Source organism: Salmo salar, chromosome 05 (genome assembly GCF_965601325.2).
Source record: "Salmo salar chromosome 05, fSalSal1, whole genome shotgun sequence".
In the NCBI taxonomy this organism is placed as follows: Eukaryota; Metazoa; Chordata; class Actinopteri; order Salmoniformes; family Salmonidae; genus Salmo; species Salmo salar.
Genome location: NC_138295.1, coordinates 88,232,344 through 88,258,818, shown reverse-complemented (window position 1 = coordinate 88,258,818; position 26,475 = coordinate 88,232,344). Strand labels below are relative to the sequence as shown.

The 26,475-nt window shown below is 43.3% G+C and overlaps 1 protein-coding gene across 4 annotated transcripts in view; it reads right to left on the bottom strand.

Annotated features, from left to right (window-relative positions):
- LOC106591355 (neurobeachin-like protein 2) overlaps positions 1 to 26,475 on the bottom strand; it is a 139,886-nt gene that overhangs the window by 9,984 nt on the left and 103,427 nt on the right. For all 4 annotated transcript variants that reach the window (XM_082975883.1, XM_082975884.1, XM_082975886.1 and 1 more), the window contains 19 exons: positions 25,225 to 25,368; positions 23,934 to 24,059; positions 23,416 to 23,616; positions 18,234 to 18,383; positions 17,764 to 17,921; positions 15,235 to 15,359; positions 14,633 to 14,750; positions 14,313 to 14,470; positions 13,836 to 13,969; positions 13,381 to 13,488; positions 12,611 to 12,706; positions 12,305 to 12,429; positions 11,792 to 11,932; positions 10,175 to 10,305; positions 9,042 to 9,151; positions 8,779 to 8,896; positions 6,943 to 7,040; positions 3,390 to 3,503; positions 3,053 to 3,139 (listed from right to left, as the gene is read on the bottom strand). In XM_082975883.1, coding sequence (XP_082832009.1) covers positions 3,053 to 3,139; positions 3,390 to 3,503; positions 6,943 to 7,040; positions 8,779 to 8,896; positions 9,042 to 9,151; positions 10,175 to 10,305; positions 11,792 to 11,932; positions 12,305 to 12,429; positions 12,611 to 12,706; positions 13,381 to 13,488; positions 13,836 to 13,969; positions 14,313 to 14,470; positions 14,633 to 14,750; positions 15,235 to 15,359; positions 17,764 to 17,921; positions 18,234 to 18,383; positions 23,416 to 23,616; positions 23,934 to 24,059; positions 25,225 to 25,368 — 2,442 coding nt within the window. The remainder of the gene's footprint in view (positions 1 to 3,052; positions 3,140 to 3,389; positions 3,504 to 6,942; positions 7,041 to 8,778; positions 8,897 to 9,041; positions 9,152 to 10,174; positions 10,306 to 11,791; positions 11,933 to 12,304; positions 12,430 to 12,610; positions 12,707 to 13,380; positions 13,489 to 13,835; positions 13,970 to 14,312; positions 14,471 to 14,632; positions 14,751 to 15,234; positions 15,360 to 17,763; positions 17,922 to 18,233; positions 18,384 to 23,415; positions 23,617 to 23,933; positions 24,060 to 25,224; positions 25,369 to 26,475) is intronic.

Sequence of the window (26,475 nt, the reverse complement as noted above, 5' to 3'; positions counted from 1 at the left end):
GAATGTGTTGTTTCATGTAGCTGTGTTGAGTGTGAATGTGTTGTTTCATGTAGCTGTGTTGAGTGTGAATGTGTTGTTTGATGTAGCTGTGTTGAGTGTGAATGTGTTGTTTCATGTAGCTGTGTTGAGTGTGAATGTGTTGTTTCATGTAGCTGTGTTGAGTGTGAATGTGTTGTCTGATGTAGCTGTGTTGAGTGTGAATGTGTTGTTTCATGTAGCTGTGTTGAGTGTGAATGTGTTGTTTGATGTAGCTGTGTTGAGTGTGAATGTGTTGTTTGATGTAGCTGTGTTGAGTGTGAATGTGTTGTTTGATGTAGCTGTGTTGAGTGTGAATGTGTTGTTTGATGTAGCTGTGTTGAGTGTGAATGTGTTGTTTGATGTAGCTGTGTTGAGTGTGAATGTGTTGTTTCATGTAGCTGTGTTGTGTGTGAATGTGTTGTTTCATGTAGCTGTGTTGAGTGTGAATGTGTTGTTTGATGTAGCTGTGTTGAGTGTGAATGTGTTGTTTGATGTAGCTGTGTTGAGTGTGAATGTGTTTCATGTAGCTGTGTTGAGTGTGAATGTGTTGTTTCATGTAGCTGTGTTGAGTGTGAATGTGTTGTTTCATGTAGCTGTGTTGTGTGTGAATGTGTTGTTTCATGTAGCTGTGTTGAGTGTGAATGTGTTGTTTCATGTAGCTGTGTTGAGTGTGAATGTGTTGTTTGATGTAGCTGTGTTGAGTGTGAATGTGTTGTTTCATGTAGCTGTGTTGAGTGTGAATGTGTTGTTTCATGTAGCTGTGTTGAGTGTGAATGTGTTGTTTCATGTAGCTGTGTTGAGTGTGAATGTGTTGTTTCATGTAGCTGTGTTGAGTGTGAATGTGTTTCATGTAGCTGTGTTGAGTGTGAATGTGTTTCATGTAGCTGTGTTGAGTGTGAATGTGTTGTTTCATGTAGCTGTGTTGTGTGTGAATGTGTTGTTTCATGTAGCTGTGTTGAGTGTGAATGTGTTGTTTCATGTAGCTGTGTTGTGTGTGAATGTGTTGTTTCATGTAGCTGTGTTGAGTGTGAATGTGTTGTTTCATGTAGCTGTGTTGTGTGTGAATGTGTTGTTTGATGTAGCTGTGTTGAGTGTGAATGTGTTGTTTCATGTAGCTGTGTTGAGTGTGAATGTGTTGTTTGATGTAGCTGTGTTGAGTGTGAATGTGTTGTTTGATGTAGCTGTGTTGAGTGTGAATGTGTTGTTTGATGTAGCTGTGTTGAGTGTGAATGTGTTGTTTGATGTAGCTGTGTTGAGTGTGAATGTGTTGTTTGATGTAGCTGTGTTGAGTGTGAATGTGTTGTCTGATGTAGCTGTGTTGAGTGTGAATGTGTTGTTTCATGTAGCTGTGTTGAGTGTGAATGTGTTGTTTGATGTAGCTGTGTTGAGTGTGAATGTGTTGTTTCATGTAGCTGTGTTGAGTGTGAATGTGTTGTTTCATGTAGCTGTGTTGAGTGTGAATGTGTTGTTTCATGTAGCTGTGTTGTGTGTGAGAGAGGCTGGTGTCAGTGAGATGTCCCTTCTCTAGTTTGTCTCTTTGTGTGTGTGTGTGTGTGTGTGTGTGGTGTGTGTGTGTGTGTGTGTGTGTGTGTGTGTGTGTGTGTGTGTAATCATTTGGTGCTTATACAGTATTTATCCTATTTCACACATTACTCAACGGGACATCGACAGATTTAGGGTTAGGGTTAAGGGCCTTACTCAACAGGACATCGACAGATTGACGGTTAGGGTTAAGGGCCTTACTCAACAGGACATCGACAGATTGACGGTTAGGGTTAAGGGCCTTACTCAACAGGACATCGACAGATTGACGGTTAGGGTTAAGGGCCTTACTCAACAGGACATCGACAGATTGACGGTTAGGGTTAAGGGCCTTACTCAACAGGACATCGACAGATTGACGGTTAGGGTTAAGGGCCTTACTCAACAGGACATCGACAGATTGACGGTTAGGGTTAAGGGCCTTACTCAACAGGACATCGACAGATTGACGGTTAGGGTTAAGGGCCTTACTCAACAGGACATCGACAGATTGACGGTTAGGGTTAAGGGCCTTACTCAACAGGACATCGACAGATTGACGGTTAGGGTTAAGGGCCTTACTCAACAGGACATCGACAGATTGACGGTTAGGGTTAAGGGCCTTACTCAACAGGACATCGACAGATTGACGGTTAGGGTTAAGGGCCTTACTCAACAGGACATCGACAGATTGACGGTTAGGGTTAAGGGCCTTACTCAACAGGACATCGACAGATTGACGGTTAGGGTTAAGGGCCTTACTCAACAGGACATCGACAGATTGACGGTTAGGGTTAAGGGCCTTACTCAACAGGACATCGACAGATTGACGGTTAGGGTTAAGGGCCTTACTCAACAGGACATCGACAGATTGACGGTTAGGGTTAAGGGCCTTACTCAACAGGACATCGACAGATTGACGGTTAGGGTTAAGGGCCTTACTCAACAGGACATCGACAGATTGACGGTTAGGGTTAAGGGCCTTACTCAACAGGACATCGACAGATTGACGGTTAGGGTTAAGGGCCTTACTCAACAGGACATCGACAGATTGACGGTTAGGGTTAAGGGCCTTACTCAACAGGACATCGACAGATTGACGGTTAGGGTTAAGGGCCTTACTCAACAGGACATCGACAGATTGACGGTTAGGGTTAAGGGCCTTACTCAACAGGACATCGACAGATTGACGGTTAGGGTTAAGGGCCTTACTCAACAGGACATCGACAGATTGACGGTTAGGGTTAAGGGCCTTACTCAACGAGACATCGACAGATTGACGGTTAGGGTTAAGGGCCTTACTCAACAGGACATCGACAGATTGACGGTTAGGGTTAAGGGCTTTACTCAACAGGACATCGACAGATTGACGGCTCGGGGATTCGAACTAGTGACCTTTCAGTTACTGGCCCAACACTCCAACCGCTAGGCTACCTGCTGCCTGTGTGTGTGTGTGTGTGTGTGTGTGTGTGTGTGTGTGTGTGTGTGTGAGTGAGTGAGATATTGTTCTCACCAGTACGTCAGAGCCCTGGATGATAAAGGAGCGGTTCTGGTTCCTGGGAACCACCGCCTGGACCAGAGGTTGCCCATCACACACCACCTAGGAGCACACACACACACACACACACACACACACACACACACACACACACACACACACACACACACACACACACACACACACACACACACACACACACACACACACACACACACACACACACACACACACACACACAATCAACATTTGAATAGTGAAGTGGTTATTGTAAATGTAGGGGCTATGATATAGACTACTAGAGAAACGTTCTGATTCTGATGAAATATAGGAGAATGATTCCTCTCTTTACCTCCTTAAAAGGGCGTAGTTTGTCGAGCTGTTCAAACAGGTTGGGGGGTAGAGTGTCCATGCGGGCCTGCCTCCTAGAGGCATTCTCTGATGACATACGAGGAGGGTGTGGTTCCTAACAAGAAAGAAAGAAAGAAAGAAAGAAAGAAAGAAAGAAAGAAAGAAAGAAAGAAAGAAAGAAAGAAAGAAAGAAAGAAAGAGAGAAAGAAAGAGAGCACACTGAGTCAGTCAATGTCCCACTGAGAAACTAGCTACAGACACCCAGACAGAGAGCTACAGACACCCAGACAGAGAGCTACAGACACCCAGACAGAGAGCTACAGACACCCAGACAGAGAGCTACAGACACCCAGACAGAGAGCTACAGACACCCAGACAGAGAGCTACAGACACCCAGACAGGGAGCTACAGACACCCAGACAGGGAGCTACAGACACCCAGACAGAGAGCTACAGACACCCAGACAGAGAGCTACAGACACCCAGACAGAGAGCTACAGACACCCAGACAGAGAGCTACAGACACCCAGACAGAGAGCTACAGACACCCAGACAGAGAGCTACAGACACCCAGACAGAGAGCTACAGACACCCAGACAGAGAGCTACAGACACCCAGACAGAGAGCTACAGACACCCAGACAGAGAGCTACAGACACCCAGACAGGGAGCTACAGACACCCAGACAGGGAGCTACAGACACCCAGACAGAGAGCTACAGACACCCAGACAGAGAGCTACAGACACCCAGACAGAGAGCTACAGACACCCAGACAGAGAGCTACAGACACCCAGACAGAGAGCTACAGACACCCAGACAGAGAGCTACAGACACCCAGACAGGGAGCTACAGACACCCAGACAGGGAGCTACAGACACCCAGACAGGGAGCTACAGACACCCAGACAGGGAGCTACAGACACCCAGACAGAGAGCTACAGACACCCAGACAGAGAGCTACAGACACCCAGACAGAGAGCTACAGACACCCAGACAGAGAGCTACAGACACCCAGACAGAGAGCTACAGACACCCAGACAGAGAGCTACAGACACCCAGACAGAGAGCTACAGACACCCAGACAGAGAGCTACAGACACCCAGACAGAGAGCTACAGACACCCAGACAGAGAGCTACAGACACCCAGACAGGGAGCTACAGACACCCAGACAGGGAGCTACAGACACCCAGACAGAGAGCTACAGACACCCAGACAGAGAGCTACAGACACCCAGACAGAGAGCTACAGACACCCAGACAGAGAGCTACAGACACCCAGACAGGGAGCTACAGACACCCAGACAGGGAGCTACAGACACCCAGACAGGGAGCTACAGACACCCAGACAGGGAGCTACAGACACCCAGACAGAGAGCTACAGACACCCAGACAGGGAGCTACAGACACCCAGACAGGGAGCTACAGACACCCAGACAGAGAGCTACAGACACCCAGACAGAGAGCTACAGACACCCAGACAGAGAGCTACAGACACCCAGACAGGGAGCTACAGACACCCAGACAGGGAGCTACAGACACCCAGACAGGGAGCTACAGACACCCAGACAGGGAGCTACAGACACCCAGACAGGGAGCTACAGACACCCAGACAGGGAGCTACAGACACCCAGACAGAGAGCTACAGACACCCAGACAGGGAGCTACAGACACCCAGACAGGGAGCTACAGACACCCAGACAGGGAGCTACAGACACCCAGACAGGGAGCTACAGACACCCAGACAGAGAGCTACAGACACCCAGACAGGGAGCTACAGACACCCAGACAGGGAGCTACAGACACCCAGACAGGGAGCTACAGACACCCAGACAGGGAGCTACAGACACCCAGACAGGGAGCTACAGACACCCAGACAGGGAGCTACAGACACCCAGACAGAGAGCTACAGACACCCAGACAGAGAGCTACAGACACCCAGACAGAGAGCTACAGACACCCAGACAGGGAGCTACAGACACCCAGACAGGGAGCTACAGACACCCAGACAGGGAGCTACAGACAGACACCCAGACAGGGAGCTACAGACACCCAGACAGGGAGCTACAGACACCCAGACAGGGAGCTACAGACACCCAGACAGGTAGCTACAGACACCCAAATAGGGAGCTACAGACACCCAGACAGGGAGCTACAGACACCCAGACAGGTAGCTACAGACACCCAAATAGGGAGCTACAGACACCCAGACAGGGAGCTACAGACACCCAGACAGGTAGCTACAGACAGACACCCAGACAGGGAGCTACAGACAGACACCCAGACAGCTAGCTACAGACAGACACCCAGACAGGGAGCTACAGACAGACACCCAGACAGCTAGCTACAGACAGACACCCAGACAGGGAGCTACAGACAGACACCCAGACAGGGAGCTACAGACAGACACCCAGACAGAGCTACAGACAGACACCCAGACAGGGAGCTACAGACAGACACCCAGACAGGGAGCTACAGACAGACACCCAGACAGCTAGCTACAGACAGACAGCTAGCTACAGACAGACACCCATACAGCTAGCTACAGACAGACACCCAGACAGGGAGCTACAGACAGACACCCAGACAGCTAGCCACAGACAGACACCCAGACAGCTAGCTACAGACAGACACCCAGACAGGGAGCTACAGACAGACACCCAGACAGCTAGCACAGACAGACACCCAGACAGCTAGCTACAGACAGACACCCAGACAGCTAGCAAAGACACCCAGATAGGGAGCTACAGACAGACACCCAGACATCTAGCTACAGACAGACACCCAGACAGGGAGCTACAGACAGACACTCAGACAGGGAGCTACAGACAGACACCCAGACAGGGAGCTACAGACAGACACCCAGACAGGGAGCTACAGACAGACACCCAGACAGCTAGCTACAGACAGACACCCAGACAGCTAGCTACAGACAGACTCCCAGACAGATAGCTACAGACAGACACCCAGACAGGGAGCTACAGACAGACACCCAGACAGGGAGCTACAGACAGACACCCAGACAGGGAGCTACAGACAGACACCCAGACAGCTAGCTACAGACAGACATCTAGCTACAGACAGACACCCAGACAGCTAGCTACAGACAGACACCCAGACAGATAGCTACAGACAGACACAGCACAGACAGACACCCAGACAGCTAGCTACAGACAGACACCCAGACAGGGAGCTACAGACAGACACCCAGACAGGGAGCTACAGACAGACACCCAGACAGCTAGCTACAGACACCCAGACAGCTAGCTACAGACAGACACCCAGACAGCTAGCTACAGACAGACACCCAGACAGCTTGCTACAGACAGACACCCAGACAGGGAGCTACAGACAGACACCCAGACAGGGAGCTACAGACACCCAGACAGGGAGCTACAGACAGTCAGATTCACAGACTGATCAACAGTGTCATTCAGTCAAACACACACACACACACACACACACACACACACACACACACACACACACACACACACACACACACTTACACACACACACACACACACACACACACACACACACACACACACACACACACCTTGAGTAGTTGACAGGGCGTCTGTCCAAAGTTACTGATGATGCCCTCCAGGGCCTTGCGCTCCGTCTCATTGGCTATGGCGTCCAGATCCACCGCACCTACACAAAATAACAGAATATAATAAATAGAACAGACCAGAATAGAACAGACCAGAATAGAACACAACAGAATAGAACAGACCAGAATAGAACAGACAAGAATAGAACACAACAGAACAGAACAGACCAGAATAGAATAGAACAGACCAGAACAGACCAGAATAGAACAGACCAGAATAGAACAGACCAGAATAGAACAGAATCAGAATCCAGACCAGAACAGACCAGAATAGAACAGAATAGAACAGACCAGAATAGAACAGACCAGACCAGAATAGAACAGACCAGAATAGAACAGACCAGACCAGATTAGACCAGAATAGAACAGAACAGACCAGAATAGAACAGACCAGAATAGAATAGACCAGAATAAAACAGACCAGAATAGAACAGACCAGAATAGAACACAACAGAATAGAACAGACCAGAATAGAATAGAACAGACCAGAATAGAACAGACCAGAATAGAACAGACCAGAATAGAACAGACCAGAATAGAACAGACCAGAATAGAACAGACCAGAATAGAACAGACCAGAATAGAACAGACCAGAATAGAATAGAACAGACCAGAATAGAACAGACCAGAATAGAACAGACCAGAATAGAACAGACCAGAATAGAATAGAATAGAACAGACCAGAATAAAACAGACCAGAATAGAACAGAATAGAACAGAACAGACCAGAATAGAACAGAATAGAACAGAACAGACCAGAATAGAACAGACCAGAATAGAATAGAACAGACCAGAATAGAACAGACCAGAATAGAACAGAATAGAACAGACCAGAATAGAACAGACCAGAATAGAATAGAACAGACCAGAACAGACCAGAATAGAACAGACCAGAACAGACCAGAATAGAACAGACCAGAATAGAACAGAATAGAACAGAACAGACCAGAATAGAACAGACCAGAATAGAACAGACCAGAATAGAATAGAACAGACCAGAATAGAACAGACCAGAATAGAACAGAATAGAACAGAACAGACCAGAATAGAACAGAACAGAATAGAATAGAACAGACCAGAATAGAACAGACCAGAATAGAACAGACCAGAATAGAATAGAACAGACCAGAATAGAACAGACCAGAATAGAACAGAATAGAACAGAACAGACCAGAATAGAACAGACCAGAATAGAATAGAACAGACCAGAATAGAACAGACCAGAATAGAACAGAACAGACCAGAATAGACCAGACCAGAATAGAACAGACCAGAATAGAACAGACCAGAACAGAATAGAACAGACCAGATTAGACCAGAATAGAACAGACCAGAATAGACCAGAATAGAACAGACCAGAATAGACCAGACCAGAATAGAACAGAATAGAACAGACCAGAACAGAATAGAACAGACCAGATTAGACCAGAATAGAACAGACCAGATTAGACCAGAATAGAACAGACCAGAATAGACCAGAATAGAACAGACCAGAATAGACCAGACCAGAATAGACCAGACCAGAATAGAACAGACCAGAATAGAAGTCTATTGTGCAACTCTGATATGGAAATGTACCTAGTATACATTGTGGTGTCTGAGTGAGGATGGAGGGAAGAGCTCTCTCACCCACTCCTATTCCTCATATCACATTGGGAGAAGTCTCAAATTGTACCCTTTTCCCTATATAGTGCACTACTTTAGACTAGGAGCCATAGGGCTTTGGTCAATATTAGTGACCTATATAGAGAATAGGGTGTCATTCGGGACTCTCCTTACCTTCATAGGTGCAGTAGTAGAAGACATTGAGGGCCTTCACCGCCTCCTCCCCTCTCTGCTTGCAGCCAAAGATCAGGTCAATCCACTCATGGAGGTGAGAGGAAACGTGCTCACACTCCTACACCATGTTGAGGGACAAATGCATTTGTAAAAGGAAATGTATTTGATTACTTGATTAAAATGTGTCCAATCAGAGTGTAGCATGGCTGTGGGGGTTGCACCAGCGTTTCCCATAGATTATTTTTCAAGGCGGAAGGCCTCACCAGAGCTTTCCTGTGTTTCCTGATGAAGTCTTCTCTAGACAAGGCCCATTGTGGTAACAGAACATCAGTCACATTGTTCTGGGTCATCTGCAGACTGCCCAGGTCAAACCCTGCAGTAAACACACACAGAGACAGTCAATCCTTCCTCAGCTACATAAACAGACTATCCAACATTTGGTAGGGTATGAGGCTCTATGAAACACTATGATAGGCCATATTTCTGTTGTGTTGATATACTGTGTAAGGAATGACTTGTGAATATGAATTAACATAACATCGTTGCATTCCACTTAGGATGCTTTCCTAAATACACCCTGGAAATCTACTCAGATTATAGAGCACTCTGGTTTGACAGTTCGCAGAGCGCACTTTGACACTCCAGAGTGAGTTTGTTAACACAGCAGCCTTAGGCTTCCTCATGTGAAGGGAACACAGCCTTAGTCTTCCTCATGTGAAGGGAACACAGCCTTAGTCTTCCTCATGTGAAGAGAACACAGCCTTCGTCATCCTCATGTGAAGGGAACACAGCCTTAGTCTTCCTCATGTGAAGGGAACACAGCCTTAGTCTTCCTCATGTGAAGAGAACACAGCCTTCGTCATCCTCATGTGAAGGGAACACAGCCTTAGTCTTCCTCATGTGAAGAGAACACAGCCTTCGTCATCCTCATGTGAAGGGAACACAGCCTTAGTCGTCCTCATGTGAAGGGAACACAGCCTTCGTCATCCTCATGTGAAGGGGACACAGCCTTCGTCATCCTCATGTGAAGGGAACACAGCCTTCGTCATCCTCATGTGAAGGGAACACAGCCTTCGTCATCCTCATGTGAAGGGAACACAGCCTTAGTCTTCCTCATGTGAAGGGAACACAGCCTTAGTCTTCCTCATGTGAAGGGAACACAGCCTTAGTCTTCCTCATGTGAAGGGAACACAGCCTTCGTCATCCTCATGTGAAGGGAACACAGCCTTAGTCTTCCTCATGTGAAGGGAACACAGCCTTAGTCTTCCTCATGTGAAGGGAACACAGCCTTCGTCATCCTCATGTGAAGGGAACACAGCCTTAGTCTTCCTCATGTGAAGGGAACACAGCCTTCGTCATCCTCATGTGAAGGGAACACAGCCTTAGTGCTACTTACCGTTGATGTTCTGCAGGAACTCTGGAAAGTAGAAGAACTCAGGGATGAGCTCTTTGACGTCTGCGGGACTCTCCATGCGAGCCTGCCAGGCTGCTGCTACAGAGTGGAACTGACGGTCTGCACAGTCAAACCTGCAACACACACGGCCAGGAACCACACTGTTCAAATGTAACAGGCACACACACACTTTGAAATGTTAGGTTAACACGTTACACCCCCATACAACTTCAAACACCACCACACTCCCTTCCACAGCTCCATACACCCTGATACACACGTGTGTCTTCAAACAACCCAATATACACCCACACACACACCCCTGCTGTACCTGCCGCTCTGCAGCTGGATGAGGAGGGTGGTGAAGGGTTACTGTACCTGCAGCTGGATGAGGAGGGTGGTGAAGGGTTACTGTACCTGCAGCTGGATGTGGAGGGTGGTGAAGGGTTACTGTACCTGCAGCTGGATGTGGAGGGTGGTGAAGGGTTACTGTACCTGCAGCTGGATGTGGAGGGTGGTGAAGGGTTACTGTACCTGCAGCTGGATGAGGAGGGTGGTGAAGGGTTACTGTACCTGCAGCTGGATGTGGAGGGTGGTGAAGGGTTACTGTACCTGCAGCTGGATGTGGAGGGTGGTGAAGGGTTACTGTACCTGCAGCTGGATGTGGAGGGTGGTGAAGGGTTACTGTACCTGCAGCTGGATGAGGAGGGTGGTGAAGGGTTACTGTACCTGCAGCTGGATGAGGAGGGTGGTGAAGGGTTACTGTACCTGCAGCTGGATGTGGAGGGTGGTGAAGGGTTACTGTACCTGCAGCTGGATGTGGAGGGTGGTGAAGGGTTACTGTACCTGCAGCTGGATGAGGAGGGTGGTGAAGGGTTACTGTACCTGCAGCTGGATGTGGAGGGTGGTGAAGGGTTACTGTACCTGCAGCTGGATGTGGAGGGTGGTGAAGGGTTACTGTACCTGCAGCTGGATGTGGAGGGTGGTGAAGGGTTACTGTACCTGCAGCTGGATGTGGAGGGTGGTGAAGGGTTACTGTACCTGCAGCTGGATGTGGAGGGTGGTGAAGGGTTACTGTACCTGCAGCTGGATGTGGAGGGTGGTGAAGGGTTACTGTACCTGCAGCTGGATGAGGAGGGTGGTGAAGGGTTACTGTACCTGGAGGGTGGTGAAGGGTTACTGTACCTGCAGCTGGATGAGGAGGGTGGTGAAGGGTTACTGTACCTGCAGCTGGATGTGGAGGGTGGTGAAGGGTTACTGTACCTGCAGCTGGATGTGGAGGGTGGTGAAGGGTTACTGTACCTGCAGCTGGATGAGGAGGGTGGTGAAGGGTTACTGTACCTGCAGCTGGATGTGGAGGGTGGCGAAGGGTTACTGTACCTGCAGCTGGATGTGGAGGGTGGTGAAGGGTTACTGTACCTGCAGCTGGATGTGGAGGGTGGTGAAGGGTTACTGTACCTGCAGCTGGATGTGGAGGGTGGTGAAGGGTTACTGTACCTGCAGCTGGATGTGGAGGGTGGTGAAGGGTTACTGTACCTGCAGCTGGATGTGGAGGGTGGTGAAGGGTTACTGTACCTGCCGCCGCAGCTGGATGTGGAGGGTGGTGAAGGGTTACTGTACCTGCCGTCCTGCAGCTGGATGTGGAGGGTGGTGAAGGGCTCCATACGGATCATGTAGTGCATGACTCCTGCAGCGTTAGAGTAGTGTGTTCCATAGTGGAACTTGTCTATCGTGCCCGTTGAGTCCTCAAAGCTCTCATACCTGATCAGACAAGACAAAATGATTAAAATGGTACCCTGCATTAACAGGAACAACAATGAATTCAACATGAAACACAGGCAGTAACACAGTGTATTTGTGGAGCATGTAGGCTGTGTATAATACTGGTCATAATATAACAGACTCAATTCAGATAACACAACACATGTACTAGGATAAGCTTGGTGTTTTAACAGAACTGGAGATGATCTGATCTGCGTCCCAAATGGCATCATCTTCCCTACATAGTGCACTACTTTTGACCAGAGCCACCTATTCCCTGGTTATAAATAGTGACATAGTGTGCATAGGAAACAGGATGCCATTTGGGACACAGACCTGGAGTTCTCTGTGCGAGGTTACTGCAGTACTCACTTCTCCCTGACGTTCTGTGCGTGGCGGGGGTTGACTACTCCGATGGGTTTGGACAGGTCTCTGAACACGGCTGGGTTCTCCAGGTCCAGATCTGGAGAGGTGTAGTCACTCAACACCCATGGGAACTGGATACAACCCAACCCAACCCAGGGACACCATTAGATTAGACTGGACTACAGCATGAATGCTGTTCGCTCATTTGTTCCTGCATTCATTCATAGAACCAATAATTCATTTGTTTGTTGATTCTTCTGTTCATTCATTTCATTCCTCCCTCCCTCCCTGGTTTCCGGGACAGGGACTTACCACAGGGTACTGAGACAGGTCGTTGTAGGTACGTCCAGAGATGGTGTTCAGTTGCATCAGATATTCAAAGTTGGAAATCTCTCTGCATACCCATCTCTAATGACAAAACACAAACAGTTAGCTTCCTCTCTGCATACCCATCTCTAATGACAAAACACAAACAGTTAGCTTCCTCTCTGCATACCCATCTCTAATGACAAAACACAAACAGTTAGCTTCCTCTCTGCATACCCATCTCTAATGACAAAACACAAACAGTTAGCTTCCTCTCTGCATACCCATCTCTAATGACAAAACACAAACAGTTAGCTTCCTCTCTGCATACCCATCTCTAATGACAAAACACAAACAGTTAGCTTCCTCTCTGCATACCCATCTCTAATGACAAAACACAAACAGTTAGCTTCCTCTCTGCATACCCATCTCTAATGACAAAACACAAACAGTTAGCTTCCTCTCTGCATACCCATCTCTAATGACAAACACAAACAGCAGCTTCCTCTTAGTTTAGTTGACATGTCTGACATCATCATCATCTGAGACTCAATCATTAAGATGTTACTGAGGTAGTAGGCTGAGGTAGTAGGCTGAGGTAGTAGGCTGAGGTAGTAGGTCCTTACTGAATCAATAGTTATCTGTTGTAACACACAGGTTACATCCCAAACTGCACCCTATTCCCTACATAGTGCACTGCTTTTGACCAGAGCCCTATGGGCCCTACATAGGGAATAGGGTGCCATTTGTGATGCAGACGGAGTTATCAGCTGTACCTGTGTGAGGCCAGAAGCCTTGAGGAGCTCCTGAGGAGAGCGGGAGCCAAAATAGAAGAGGTTGGGGGGCCGCAGCCCCAGGATCCTAGAGTACACCATGTTCCTCACCTGGGGAGGGAGGTCGGGGTCAGGTTATATATGTCTCTTACACTGGTCCTTTTCAAATCACTTCACATTATCATTGGTGTCAAATAATGATACAATTCCACATCTTTTACAGGTATTGGGCTCAACACTGGTACAAAGACAGTGGTGGCTGGTGCCACATTAAATCGGAGGATGGGCTCAGCTGGAAACGGAATGGTATCAGCCACATCAAAGACATGGTTTCCTTGTGTTTGATACCAATACATTGACTCCATTCCGGCCATTACTGGGAGCCATCTTCCCCTCATTAGCCTTCACTGTAGTAAGACCTCAGGCCCTTGAATCTAGCAGTTAGACTAGTGACACACCTTCTTCTTGAAGTTGATGAAGTAGTGTGACTGGTCGATGAAGAACAGCTCCACAGCAGAGCGACGCAGGTTGTAGCGTCTCAGGTGCACCTCTCTCAGCTGAGACAAGGGCCGCTTGAAATCAAAACCAATTCCTGGATAGATAGAAGTTTGTCAACATCAACTCTTTCAGATTCAGTTGTATCATGATGTCAGCAGCGACTGTTCTTTACTGTAACTGGGGAATGATGCATACACAAAGACAGATCCTGTGGACAGTTGTATCATGATGTCAGCAGCGACTGTTCTTTACTGTAACTGGGGAATGATGCATACACAAAGACAGATCCTATGGACAGATGAAGCCTGGTCCTGGACTAAGAAGCCTGCTGAGTGGAGAATCTCCATTGATATAGCTTTACGGTCTCAGACTAGATTTCATCTGTGTCCGGGAAACTGCCCCATAGTGTTCACTGCCAGACGTCTTTATGTCCTCACCCTCTTCCGTCTCCTCCTTCTCGCTGCTGGCGTCGTAGAAGTACAGGTGATGTGTGGTGACCTCCAGCCGACCCGGAACCACCGCCACGATGGTGATGAGCTCACAGTCCTCCGACAGAACCAGCTTCTCCTTCTGACTGTCGTCCTCCCCCTCCACCCTGAGGAACCGACAGAGAAAAGACATGTATCAGATGAATATTCCCCCACTAGCATTTCTGATTCAACCAACAGCTTGCTGATTATTTTACTAGTTCAATCAGGTCACTGGTGCTGAGGTTGATATGTGGAGTGGGTAGGGGGGTGGAGATCAAGTCACTCACTTATTGTCCAGAAAGACAATGTCCTCTTCTCCTAACTGGTCATCCTCCATGTCACTCACTTTGGCCTCCTTGGCAACAGCCAATGGGAGGGGTTCTGAGCTGCGAGGACTATCAGCTCCTGTTGTGGAGAGATGCAGACAGACAATACATTCTACTGAACCTGAACACACTCTCACAGACCTATATTACCTGAACACACTCTCACAGACCTATATTACCTGAACACACTCTCACAGACCTATATTACCTGAACACACTCTCACAGACCTATATTACCTGAGCAGAGATTCAGAATGATATTTCTGTTTTATCTGATGTTTTGAAGCTTAATGCCAAACGAATTCCCCAATCTTAGGAAAATAAAGGTCTTCTAATCCAATGTTACCTGAACACAGATTTTTAAAACACATCTTCAAAACACAGCAGTGCCCTGAACTAACCTGCACACGAAAACAGATCACCTACCAATTTAGATTGGAAACTTGCTTCTGCTCAACAAAAGCAATTGACTGAAATCTTGTAGACATGGCTACGACATCATAACATGGCAAGCACCTAAAGTCCTACCATGCGATGTATATTTGTCATCTCATAAGGCATACCCATATTGTCTCTGAAGGCGCTGGCTTCCTGGTGAGTGTCGTACTGGTAGTTAGGCACTAGTTTCAGACGCATCTTAGAATACGTCTCTGCACTGGACAACTTCCATTTCACCTCTAGTGGGACTCTGAGGTAGAAATCACAGTAGATTCCAGTCAGGCACAAAGCACCACAACAAAGCTTACAATATATGACATTAGTGGTTGAGTCCATCTGGTGCAGGGCAAAGCTCCCATTATATGTTGATCTAGGGTCAGTTTTGCACTTTAACCCCTAATGGTTAAAGGAGTTGTTCACTATTTTACAACATGATGTTAGATGGTTCCTCACCTTGAAAGTAGCCTATGAGCCAGGAGAAACAGCCATTACAAACTTAAGCGAACTTTAGCAAACGCTAGCTAAAAATCAATGGAAGTGATGGGGGGGTGAGCATGTTTATTTTTTATATGGCCAAATCATCTTAAAGTAACATCAAACCAAATATGGAGTTAGTGTCAGGTGACTTGGACAGTATTTGTTTCTAAACATGCCCCCATCACGTCCATTGATTTGTAGCTAGCGGTGGCTAAAGTTAGCTGAAGTTTGAAAATGGTTGATTAAAGATAACTGCACCATGGATTCCAGTTTCTCCTGGCCCATGGACTACTTTCAGGGTGAGGAACCAGCTAAAGTCATGTTGTAAAATAATGAACTATTCCTTTAATGTTAGGACATGGGGAAGGTAACCAGAGCCTAGATATATACCTTACGGCAACTACAACCTGGAGCTTAAACCATACAGATAAATATACAGACACATAAAGATACGGTCTGGACTACCTTTAGGGTCTGACCAGAGCCCTATGGGCCTTGGTCAAAAGTAGTGCACTACCTAGGGAATAGGGTGCCATTTGGGACGCAAATATAGATATACAGTTGAAGTCGGAAGTTTACATACACCTTAGCCAAATACATTTAAACTCAGTTTTTCACAATTTCTGACATTTAATCCTAGTAAAAATTCCCTGTCTTAGGTCAGTTAGGATCACCACTTTATTTTAAGAATGTAAAATGTCAGAATAATAGTAGAGAGAATGATTTATTTCAGCTTTTATAACTTTCATCACATTCCCAGTGGGTCAGAAGTTTACATACACTCAAGTAGTATTTGGTAGCATTGCCTTTAAATTGTTTAACTTGGGTCAAACGTTTCGGGTAGCCTTCCACAAGCTTCCCACAATAAGTTGGGTGAATTTTGGCCCATTCCTCCTGACAGAGCTGGTGTAACTGAGTCAGGTTTGTAGGCCTTCTGGCTCGCACACGCTTATTCAGTTCTGCCCACACATTTTCTATAGGATTGAGGTCAGGGCTTTGTGATGGCCACTCCAATACCTTGACTTTGTTGTCCTTACGCCATTTTGCCACAACTTTGGAAGTATGCTTGGGGTCATTGTCCATTTGGAAGACCCATTTGCGACCAAGCTTTAACTTCCTGACTGATGTCTTGAGATGTTGCTTCAATATATCCACATAATTTTACTTCTCCATGATGCCATCTATTTTGTGAAGTTCACCAGTCCCTCCTGCAGCAAAGCACCCCCACAACATGATGCTGCCACCCCTGTGCTTCACGGTTGGGATGGTGTTCTTCGGCTTGCAAGCCTCCCCTTTTTCCTCCAAACATAACGATGGTCATTATGGCCAAACAGTTCTATTTCTGTTTCATCAGACTAGAGGACATTTCTCCAAAAAGTATGATCTTTGCCCCCATGTGCAGTTGCAAACCGTAGTCTGTCTTTTTTATGGCGGTTTTGGAGCAGTGGCTTCTTCCTTGCTGAGTGGCTTTTCAGGTTATGTCGATATAGGACTCGTTTTACTGTGGATATAAATACTTTTGTACCTGTTTCCTCCAGCATCTTCACAAGGTCCTTTGCTGTTGTTCTGGGATTGATTTGCACTTTCGCACCAAAGTACGTTCATCTCTAGGAGACAGAACGCGTCTCCTTCCTGAGCGGTATGACGGCTGCGTGGTCCCATGGTGTTTATACTTGCGTACTATTGTTTGTACAGATGGACGTGGTACCTTCAGGCATTTGGAAATTGCTCCCAAGGATGAACCAGACTTGTTTGGCTGATTTCTTTTGATTTTCCCATGATGTCAAGCAAAGAGGCACTGAGTTTGAAGGTAGGCCTTGAAATACATCCACAGGTACACCTCCAATTGACTCAAATGTCAATTAGCCTATCAGAAGCTTCTAAAGCCATGACATCATTTTCTGGAATTTTCCAAGCTGTTTGAAGGCACAGTCAACTTAGTGCATGTAAACATCTGACCCACTGGAATTGTGATACAGTGAATTCTAAGTGAAATAATCTGTCTGTAAACAATTGTAAGAAGAATTACTTGTGTCATGCACAAACTAGACTTCCTAACCGACTTGCCAAAACTATAGTTTGTTAACAAGAAATTTGTGGAGTGGTTGAGTTTTAATGACTCCAACCTAAGTGTATGTAAACTTCCGACTTCAACTGTAGATACAATAGAGTCTGACCTGTGTGCCCAGGCCCCTCTCTCGCTGGTGAGCAGCCTGCGGAGGGACTTCCAGTGGCGCCACACAACTCCCTGCTGGCCGGAGCTCTGTTTCTGACCACTGTGGTAACGGCTGTTTTCACTGCGTACCCGCCTCAGGTACGGGTCCACTATCACCTCCTGTAAGAGCACACACAGACCCCATGCGCACGCACGAACACGCACACACACACAAATACCTGTAGATTACTGACCAATCAGCAATACAAGCACAAACCAAGTTCTACTGGGCTGATAATCCACTGCTTCAGAATACTCCAGATCACCACAATATAATGACAACAGTACAACTAGAAGCTGAACAAAAAACAACTTTCAAGACATAATATTGACTTGATATTAATGTCATAATGAAGGTTATTTCATAATGGAGGACAGTGGGCTGTACTATGACCTCATAGGAGTACCAGGCCTGCTACTAGCATAGTTTACCTGGAACTTGTCTTTGCTGTAGGTCCTCTCTTTGTCCCGCCGTATGGCAGTGCTCATCAGGTCATCAAAGCATGAGTTCCAGAAGTTAGACATGAGGTCATGACTCTTCCCAAACTGATCCAGTTCATACTGCTCCATGGTGGGCTGCACCTACACATTACATACATACATTATATACTGTAATGTTATACACTACCTACACATTACATACACACATCATATACTGTAAAGTTATACACTACCTACACATTACATACATACATTATATACTGTAATGTTATACACTACCTACACATTACATACATACATTATATACTGTAATGTTATACACTACCTACACATTACATACATACATTATATACTGTAATGTTATACACTACCTACACATTACATACATACATTATATACTGTAATGTTATACACTACCTACACATTACGTACACACATTATATACTGTAATGTTATACACTACCTATACATTATATACTGTAATGTTATACACTACCTACACATTATATACTGTAATGTTATACACTACCTACACATTACATACACACATTATATACTGTAATGTTATACACTACCTACACATTACATACACACATTATATACTGTAATGTTATACACTACCTACACATTACATACATACATTATATACTGTAATGTTATACACTACCTACACATTATATACTGTAATGTTATACACTACCTACACATTACATACTGTAATGTTATACACTACCTACACATTACATACACAATTATATACTGTAATGTTACACACTACCTACACATTACATACATACATTATATACTGTAATGTTACACACTACCTACACATTACATACATACATTATATACTGTAATGTTACACACTACCTACACATTACATACACACATTATATACTGTAATGTTATACACTACCTACACATTACATACACACATTATATACTGTAATGTTATACACTACCTACACATTACATACACAATTATATACTGTAATGTTACACACTACCTACACATTACATACATACATTATATACTGTAATGTTACACACTACCTACACATTACATACATACATTATATACTGTAATGTTACACACTACCTACACATTACATACACACATTATATACTGTAATGTTATACACTACCTACACATTACATACACACATTATATACTGTAATGTTATACACTACCTACACATTATATACATGCATTATATACTGTAATGTTATACACTACCTACACATTACATACACACATTATATACTGTAATGTTATACACTACCTACACATTATATACTGTAATGTTATACACTACCTACACATTACATACACACATTATATACTGTAATGTTATACAGTACCTACACATTACATACATACATTATATATTGTAATGTTACACACTACCTACACATTATATACTGTAATGTTATACACTACCTACACATTACATACATACATTATATACTGTAATGTTATACACTACCTATACATTACATACATACATTATATACTGTAATGTTATACACTACCTACACATTACATACACACATTATATACTGTAATGTTATACACTACCTACACATTACATACACACATTATATACTGTAATGTTACCACACTACCTACACATTACATACATACATTATATACTGTAATGTTATACACTACCTACACTTTACATACACACATTATATACTGTAATGTTATACACTACCTACACATTACATACATACATTATATACTGTAATGTTACGTACACACATTATATACTGTAATGTTATACACTACCTATACATTATATACTGTAATGTTCTATACTACCTATACATTACATACACACATTATATACTGTAATGTTACGTACACACATTATATACTGTAATGTTATATACTACCTATACATTATATACTGTAATGTTCTATACTACCTATACATTATATAGAGTCATGTTATATACTACCTATACAGTAATGTTATATACTACCTATACAGTAATGTTATATACTACCTATACATTATATACAGTAATGTTATATACAGTAATGTTATATACTACCTATACATTATATACAGTAATGTTATATACGACCTATACATTATATACAGTAATGTTATATACTACCTATACAGTAATGTTATATACTACCTATACATTATATACAGTAATGTTATATACTACCTATACATTATATACAGTAATGTTATATACTACCTATACATTATATACAGTAATGTTATATACTACCTATACATTATATACAGTAATGTTATATGCTACCTATTCATTATATACAGTAATGTTACATACTACCTATACATTATATACAGTAATGTTATATACTACCTATTCATTATATACAGTAATGTTATATGCTACCTATTCATTATATACTATAATGTTATATACTACCTATACATTATATACAGTAATGTTATATACTACCTATACAGTAATGTTACATACTACCTATACATTATATACAGTAATGTTATATACTACCTATACATTATATACAGTAATGTTATATACGACCTATACATTATATACAGTAATGTTATATACTACCTATACAGTAATGTTATATACTACCTATACATTATATACAGTAATGTTATATACTACCTATACATTATATACAGTAATGTTATATACTACCTATACATTATATACAGTAATGTTATATACTACCTATACATTATATACAGTAATGTTATATGCTACCTATTCATTATATACAGTAATGTTACATACTACCTATACATTATATACAGTAATGTTATATACTACCTATTCATTATATACAGTAATGTTATATGCTACCTATTCATTATATACTATAATGTTATATACTACCTATACAGTAATGTTACATACTACCTATACATTATATACAGTAATGTTATATACTACCTATACATTATATACAGTAATGTTATATACTACCTATACATTATATACAGTAATGTTATATACTACCTATACATTATATACAGTAATGTTATATACTACCTATACAGTAATGTTATATACTACCTATACATTATATACAGTAATGTTATATACGACCTATACATTATATACAGTAATGTTATATACTACCTATACACTAATGTTATATACTACCTATACATTATATACAGTAATGTTATATACTACCTATACATTATATACAGTAATGTTATATACTACCTATACATTATATACAGTAATGTTATATACTACCTATACATTATATACAGTAATGTTATATGCTACCTATTCATTATATACAGTAATGTTACATACTACCTATACATTATATACAGTAATGTTATATACTACCTATTCATTATATACAGTAATGTTATATGCTACCTATTCATTATATACTATAATGTTATATACTACCTATACATTATATACAGTAATGTTATATACTACCTATACAGTAATGTTACATACTACCTATACATTATATACAATAATGTTACATAATACATATACATTATATACCATAATGTTACATACTACCTATTCATTATATACAGTAATGTTATATACTACCTATACAGTAATGTTATATAGTACCTATACATTATATACAGTAATGTTATATACTACCTATACAGTAATGATGCATACTACCTATACATTGTATACTGAAATGTTATACACTACCTATACATTATATACAGTAATGTTATATACTACCTATACATTATATACAGTAATGTTATATACTACCTATACATTATATACAGTAATGTTATATACTACCTATACATTATATACAGTAATGTTATATGCTACCTATTCATTATATACTGTAATGTTATATACTACCTATTCATTATATACAGTAATGTTATATACTACCTATACATTATATACTGTAATGTTATATACTACATATCACATTGGCAAAGGCCCTAAAGGTAATGGACATAAGCTGATAAACGAGCACACACGCACAGACACAGACAAACTGTTGCTCAGACTGGGAAAGAGGGATACCTAGTCAGTTGTACAACTGAATGCATTCAACTGAAATGTGTCTTCTGCATTTAACCCAACCCCTCTGAATCAGACTGGGCTTTACTGCCAGATCTAAGACATTTTCTATTTACAAGATATCTAAACAAAACAGATTTGTGATTATACACTGTCACACACATCTATAATAAATCCTCAGCTAAACCCAGTGGGTAGACGTCTGTTTGGCTTCATATCCTCAAACCTCTTGGTCTGCTAGGTGACTTCTCTTCCATCACATTCACACAGTAAATACAAGGAAAGCTTTTCTAAACTGGGAGAGATCCTGGCCTTCCATCCACGTACCTCCAGTGTGTAGACTATGAGGTAAATAATGAGAGAGGAGGACCAGAGAACACTGAACAGACACATTATCTGTCCCTGGTTTACTTTTCACTCTGAGGCAGAAAGGAGGATGTTACATCAGCCTGTCTAGAAATACTAGCCTGAGAAGAGACAAACGCCAACACCACATTTAGTAGTAGAACCTACGGACTCAGTTTAGTTTCTGAACTAAAGAAGAGAAGTGTACAAGCTAATGTTTTTAGCCTGTCCAGGAACTACCAAGGGACTACTGAGGAAAATGAGCTGTCCAACATACTTGACTGGATGTTTGTTTACTCCATGTGTAACTCTGTGTTGTTGTTTGTGTCACACTGCTTTGCTTTATCTTGGCCAGGTCGCAGTTGTAAATGAGAACTTGTTCTCAACTGGCCTACCTGGTTAAATAAAGGTGAAATAAACCCCTTTTTTTATACGAAGCTGCCATGTGGGGAATCATAGGTGGCTCGTTTCAGCTAGTTTTAGGTTGTTCTTGATACCATGTTTTGCTTTGAGGTGTTTGACTGATGTCATGTCTATGCTAATATAGCTGAAATTCCCTAGCTAGCGAACCTACAACTGCAACGATGGATTCTAGAAACAAAAAGAGCTCCTTATGCTCATATATTCAGTTCCAATAAACACTGAGATGAAATATAGTTTACATGTTGTCAACAATCTAAGTCAACCCGTCTGTTTTGCCCCCTAGTTGCACACCCGTTGGCCAACCCGTCTGTAAGGCCCTGGTCAAATGTAGTGCACTATATAGGGAGCCATTTGGGATCCAGATGATATAAACCAGAAGATAGATAAATGAAGGTTGAGTAGTACTGACGTGGCGTTGGTAGAAGTCCAGCCACTCCACTGTGTGGCTGTAGCTCTGGAGGTCCTGGGCGAAGGTGGGGCTGCCGTTGGTGACTGGCAGGCTGGGCAGCAGGCCGTGCAGGGTCACGGGGTCAGCGTGTTGGTCCAGGAGGGTACGCACGATGGGCACCAGCTGGGAAAAGGTCTCCGTGTGTCCTCCGTTGGGGTCGGCCTAAAACAAAACACCTTACTGTTGTACTTGTCTTTCTCACACTAACAGTCATACTTGTCTTTATTTACTAGTGTAAGGCCAGTGATAAGAAAGGAAACACCAGAATAACGGATGTCAAAATAAAAGTTCCATTAAGTCCCAAATTCCAATATGTTCTCACAATAAAGGTCTCACACTAGCACCAATTTAGAAATAGCTGCTTTATTGAGGAAAGTTTTAATTGCAATGACTATGTTATGGGGTTGTGAATGCACTGACTAAGTCGCTCTGGATAAGTGCGTCTGCTAAAATGACAGAAATGTCCAACATAAATGTACCTCCATTACCCCGCCGGGCCACAGGGGGGCACCTAGTCGCCCCAGCAGGAAGCACACCTCGTCCCAGCCCAGAGAGAGAACTGTCTGCAGGAGGCTGTGGAGTTTAACGCAGGCCATTACAGACACCTGGGGAGAGAGGGAAGGGAGAGAGAGACATAGAGAGAGAGAGAGAGACAGAGAGAGACACAGAGAGAGAGAGAGACACAGAGAGAGAGACACAGAGACAGAGCGAGAGAGAGACAAAGAGAGAGAGACAGAGAGAGAGACACAGAGAGACAGAGACACAGAGAGACAGACACAGAGAGAGAGACACAGAGAGAGAGACACAGAGAGAGAGACACAGAGAGAGAGACACAGCGAGACAGAGACACAGAGAGACACAGAGAGAGAGACACAGAGAGAGAGAGACACAGAGAGAGATAGACACAGAGAGAGAGAGACACAGAGAGAGAGAGAGACACAGAGAGAGAGAGACACAGAGAGAGACACAGAGATTCTTTGGTCAAAAAGCAAATTAGTCTCCACTTCAAAAGTATTCTCACAGGTGTTAGAATCAACAGAAGTCCTAGTAAATGTTTCATCAGTATACAAACCTGATATTATTAATACTCAGCTGATTTATTAAGTGGGGTACTAATATTAACAAAACACACAACAACAATTCAAGTGGATGGAAAAAGCTTTGCTCCTTAAAAATAAATAAACAAATCCCAACGCTTAAAGGAAGTCTTTGGACCATTTATTTATGACCACTTGATCCCACACTCCTACAGGAGTGCCAAATAGCACCCCATTCCCTACATAGTGCACTACTTCTGACCAGAAAGTTATGCACTATGTAGGGAACAGGGTACCATTTGGGATGCATCCCAACAGTAGTTATAACTCAGAGAAGAGCTGCCCCGTCCTACACAACACTCCTCAGGAGGAATGCTAGCTATGTTCTCTGTGCACTGATAGATAACCATAGATGAACTGGTATTCTAAACACACTTTCCCCTCAAAAGGTCTAACCTTTATTTGATAGTAAATGTGTACTGACAGACAGAGCATTGGGATTGGTCCCACGACATCAAACCCACGCGTTGACTAATGCCCTAAATGGATGTAATTTGGAGAAAGAAGTTGTTTCCCAAATAGCACCCTATCCACCCCTATCCCAGCCTATGGGCTCTGGTCAAAAGTAGTACACTATATAGTGATTAGGGAGCCATTCGGCATGCAAGCCAGAGTTGGAGCCAGTCTAGTTTGGCTAGAGGGAGGTGGGCGTAGCGTAACATAGGTGACTGACCTGTGAGTCCTGTTGCTGGACGTAGCCGGTGATGATGCGCAGGCCGATCTGAGCCATCTCTCTGAGCTCCAGAGCTCCGGGGGTACCAGGGGTACTGTGCCATGCCTGTAGTCTGTCCAGGAGGTTCACCACCCCCTCAAAGATCTACAACAACAACACACCTGTTAACAGTCCACAACACATTTTCATTCAATTCAATTCCCACAAGGGGCAATTATGTAGGCAAGAGTGCAGATACCTGAATACAACATAACAATGAGTCAATTCTCAAGACCGGTTACCACACAGTTAAATGATATAGAACTACTATTCAAAACAGTAACCAAGCTAAAGCCAAGATGCGTCCACTGACATTAAACACACATACCGTCACAATAACAGGAAGTAGCTGTGCCATTAATACATGTAACTACATGTAATCTAAAATGTAATCTACCTAATCCCCGAATATGTATTATTTATCATGATGACCATAAACAATAACTAGTAATGCTGCATACTCCAAGAAAGGGTCAATCTAACCTTTCTGGTAAAAAAATAGTTATACATTGCTGAGATGTAGTCACTTTTGAGGACACAAGCTCAAATACACAGTACAAATATGATACAAATATGAAAATATGAAATATTTTATGACGTATTTCCTATTCAACAAAACTGTATGAATAAGGCTTGAAATGACTTCTATGCTTTCTAAATATAGTATAATCAGTGTCATGACGTTGGCCTGTGGGTAAGGTTTATGACCCCTCCATAAATACCTTTATCCCTTCCCCTCTCTTTCTGACCCTACTGAAGGACTGTTGAATAGCCTTTGTTAAACATAGAGAGTCTGGGAACATCAAACAAGTGGGGGGAAAGGAACCATATTTCGGTAATAGAACCAGTTGGAAATATGCGTTGGTACTTAATGAGTATGGATGTCAGTTCGGTTGTCATCTGAGACATTATGACTGATGACAGGACGACATAAACTGTACCTGGGAAAGTCTACACATTCTAGTTATCAGATTCACATGGAATTGTTGTGCAATTTAAATGTTTGATATTTAAACGGTTTGTTAGGAGATTAAATGTAACTTTAGCTTCCAAATGAGTGAATTGGGTTTTCATAAGGAAAGAGCCCTGACCAATCAGTGGCCCGCCCCTGTGAAGAGACAGGGGTTATAAACGATGAAACACACCCTTCTCCCTCTCCACTATATAAGTCAGTGATGAAATGTAACCAGCCTGTTCCGGGTACATGAGGTC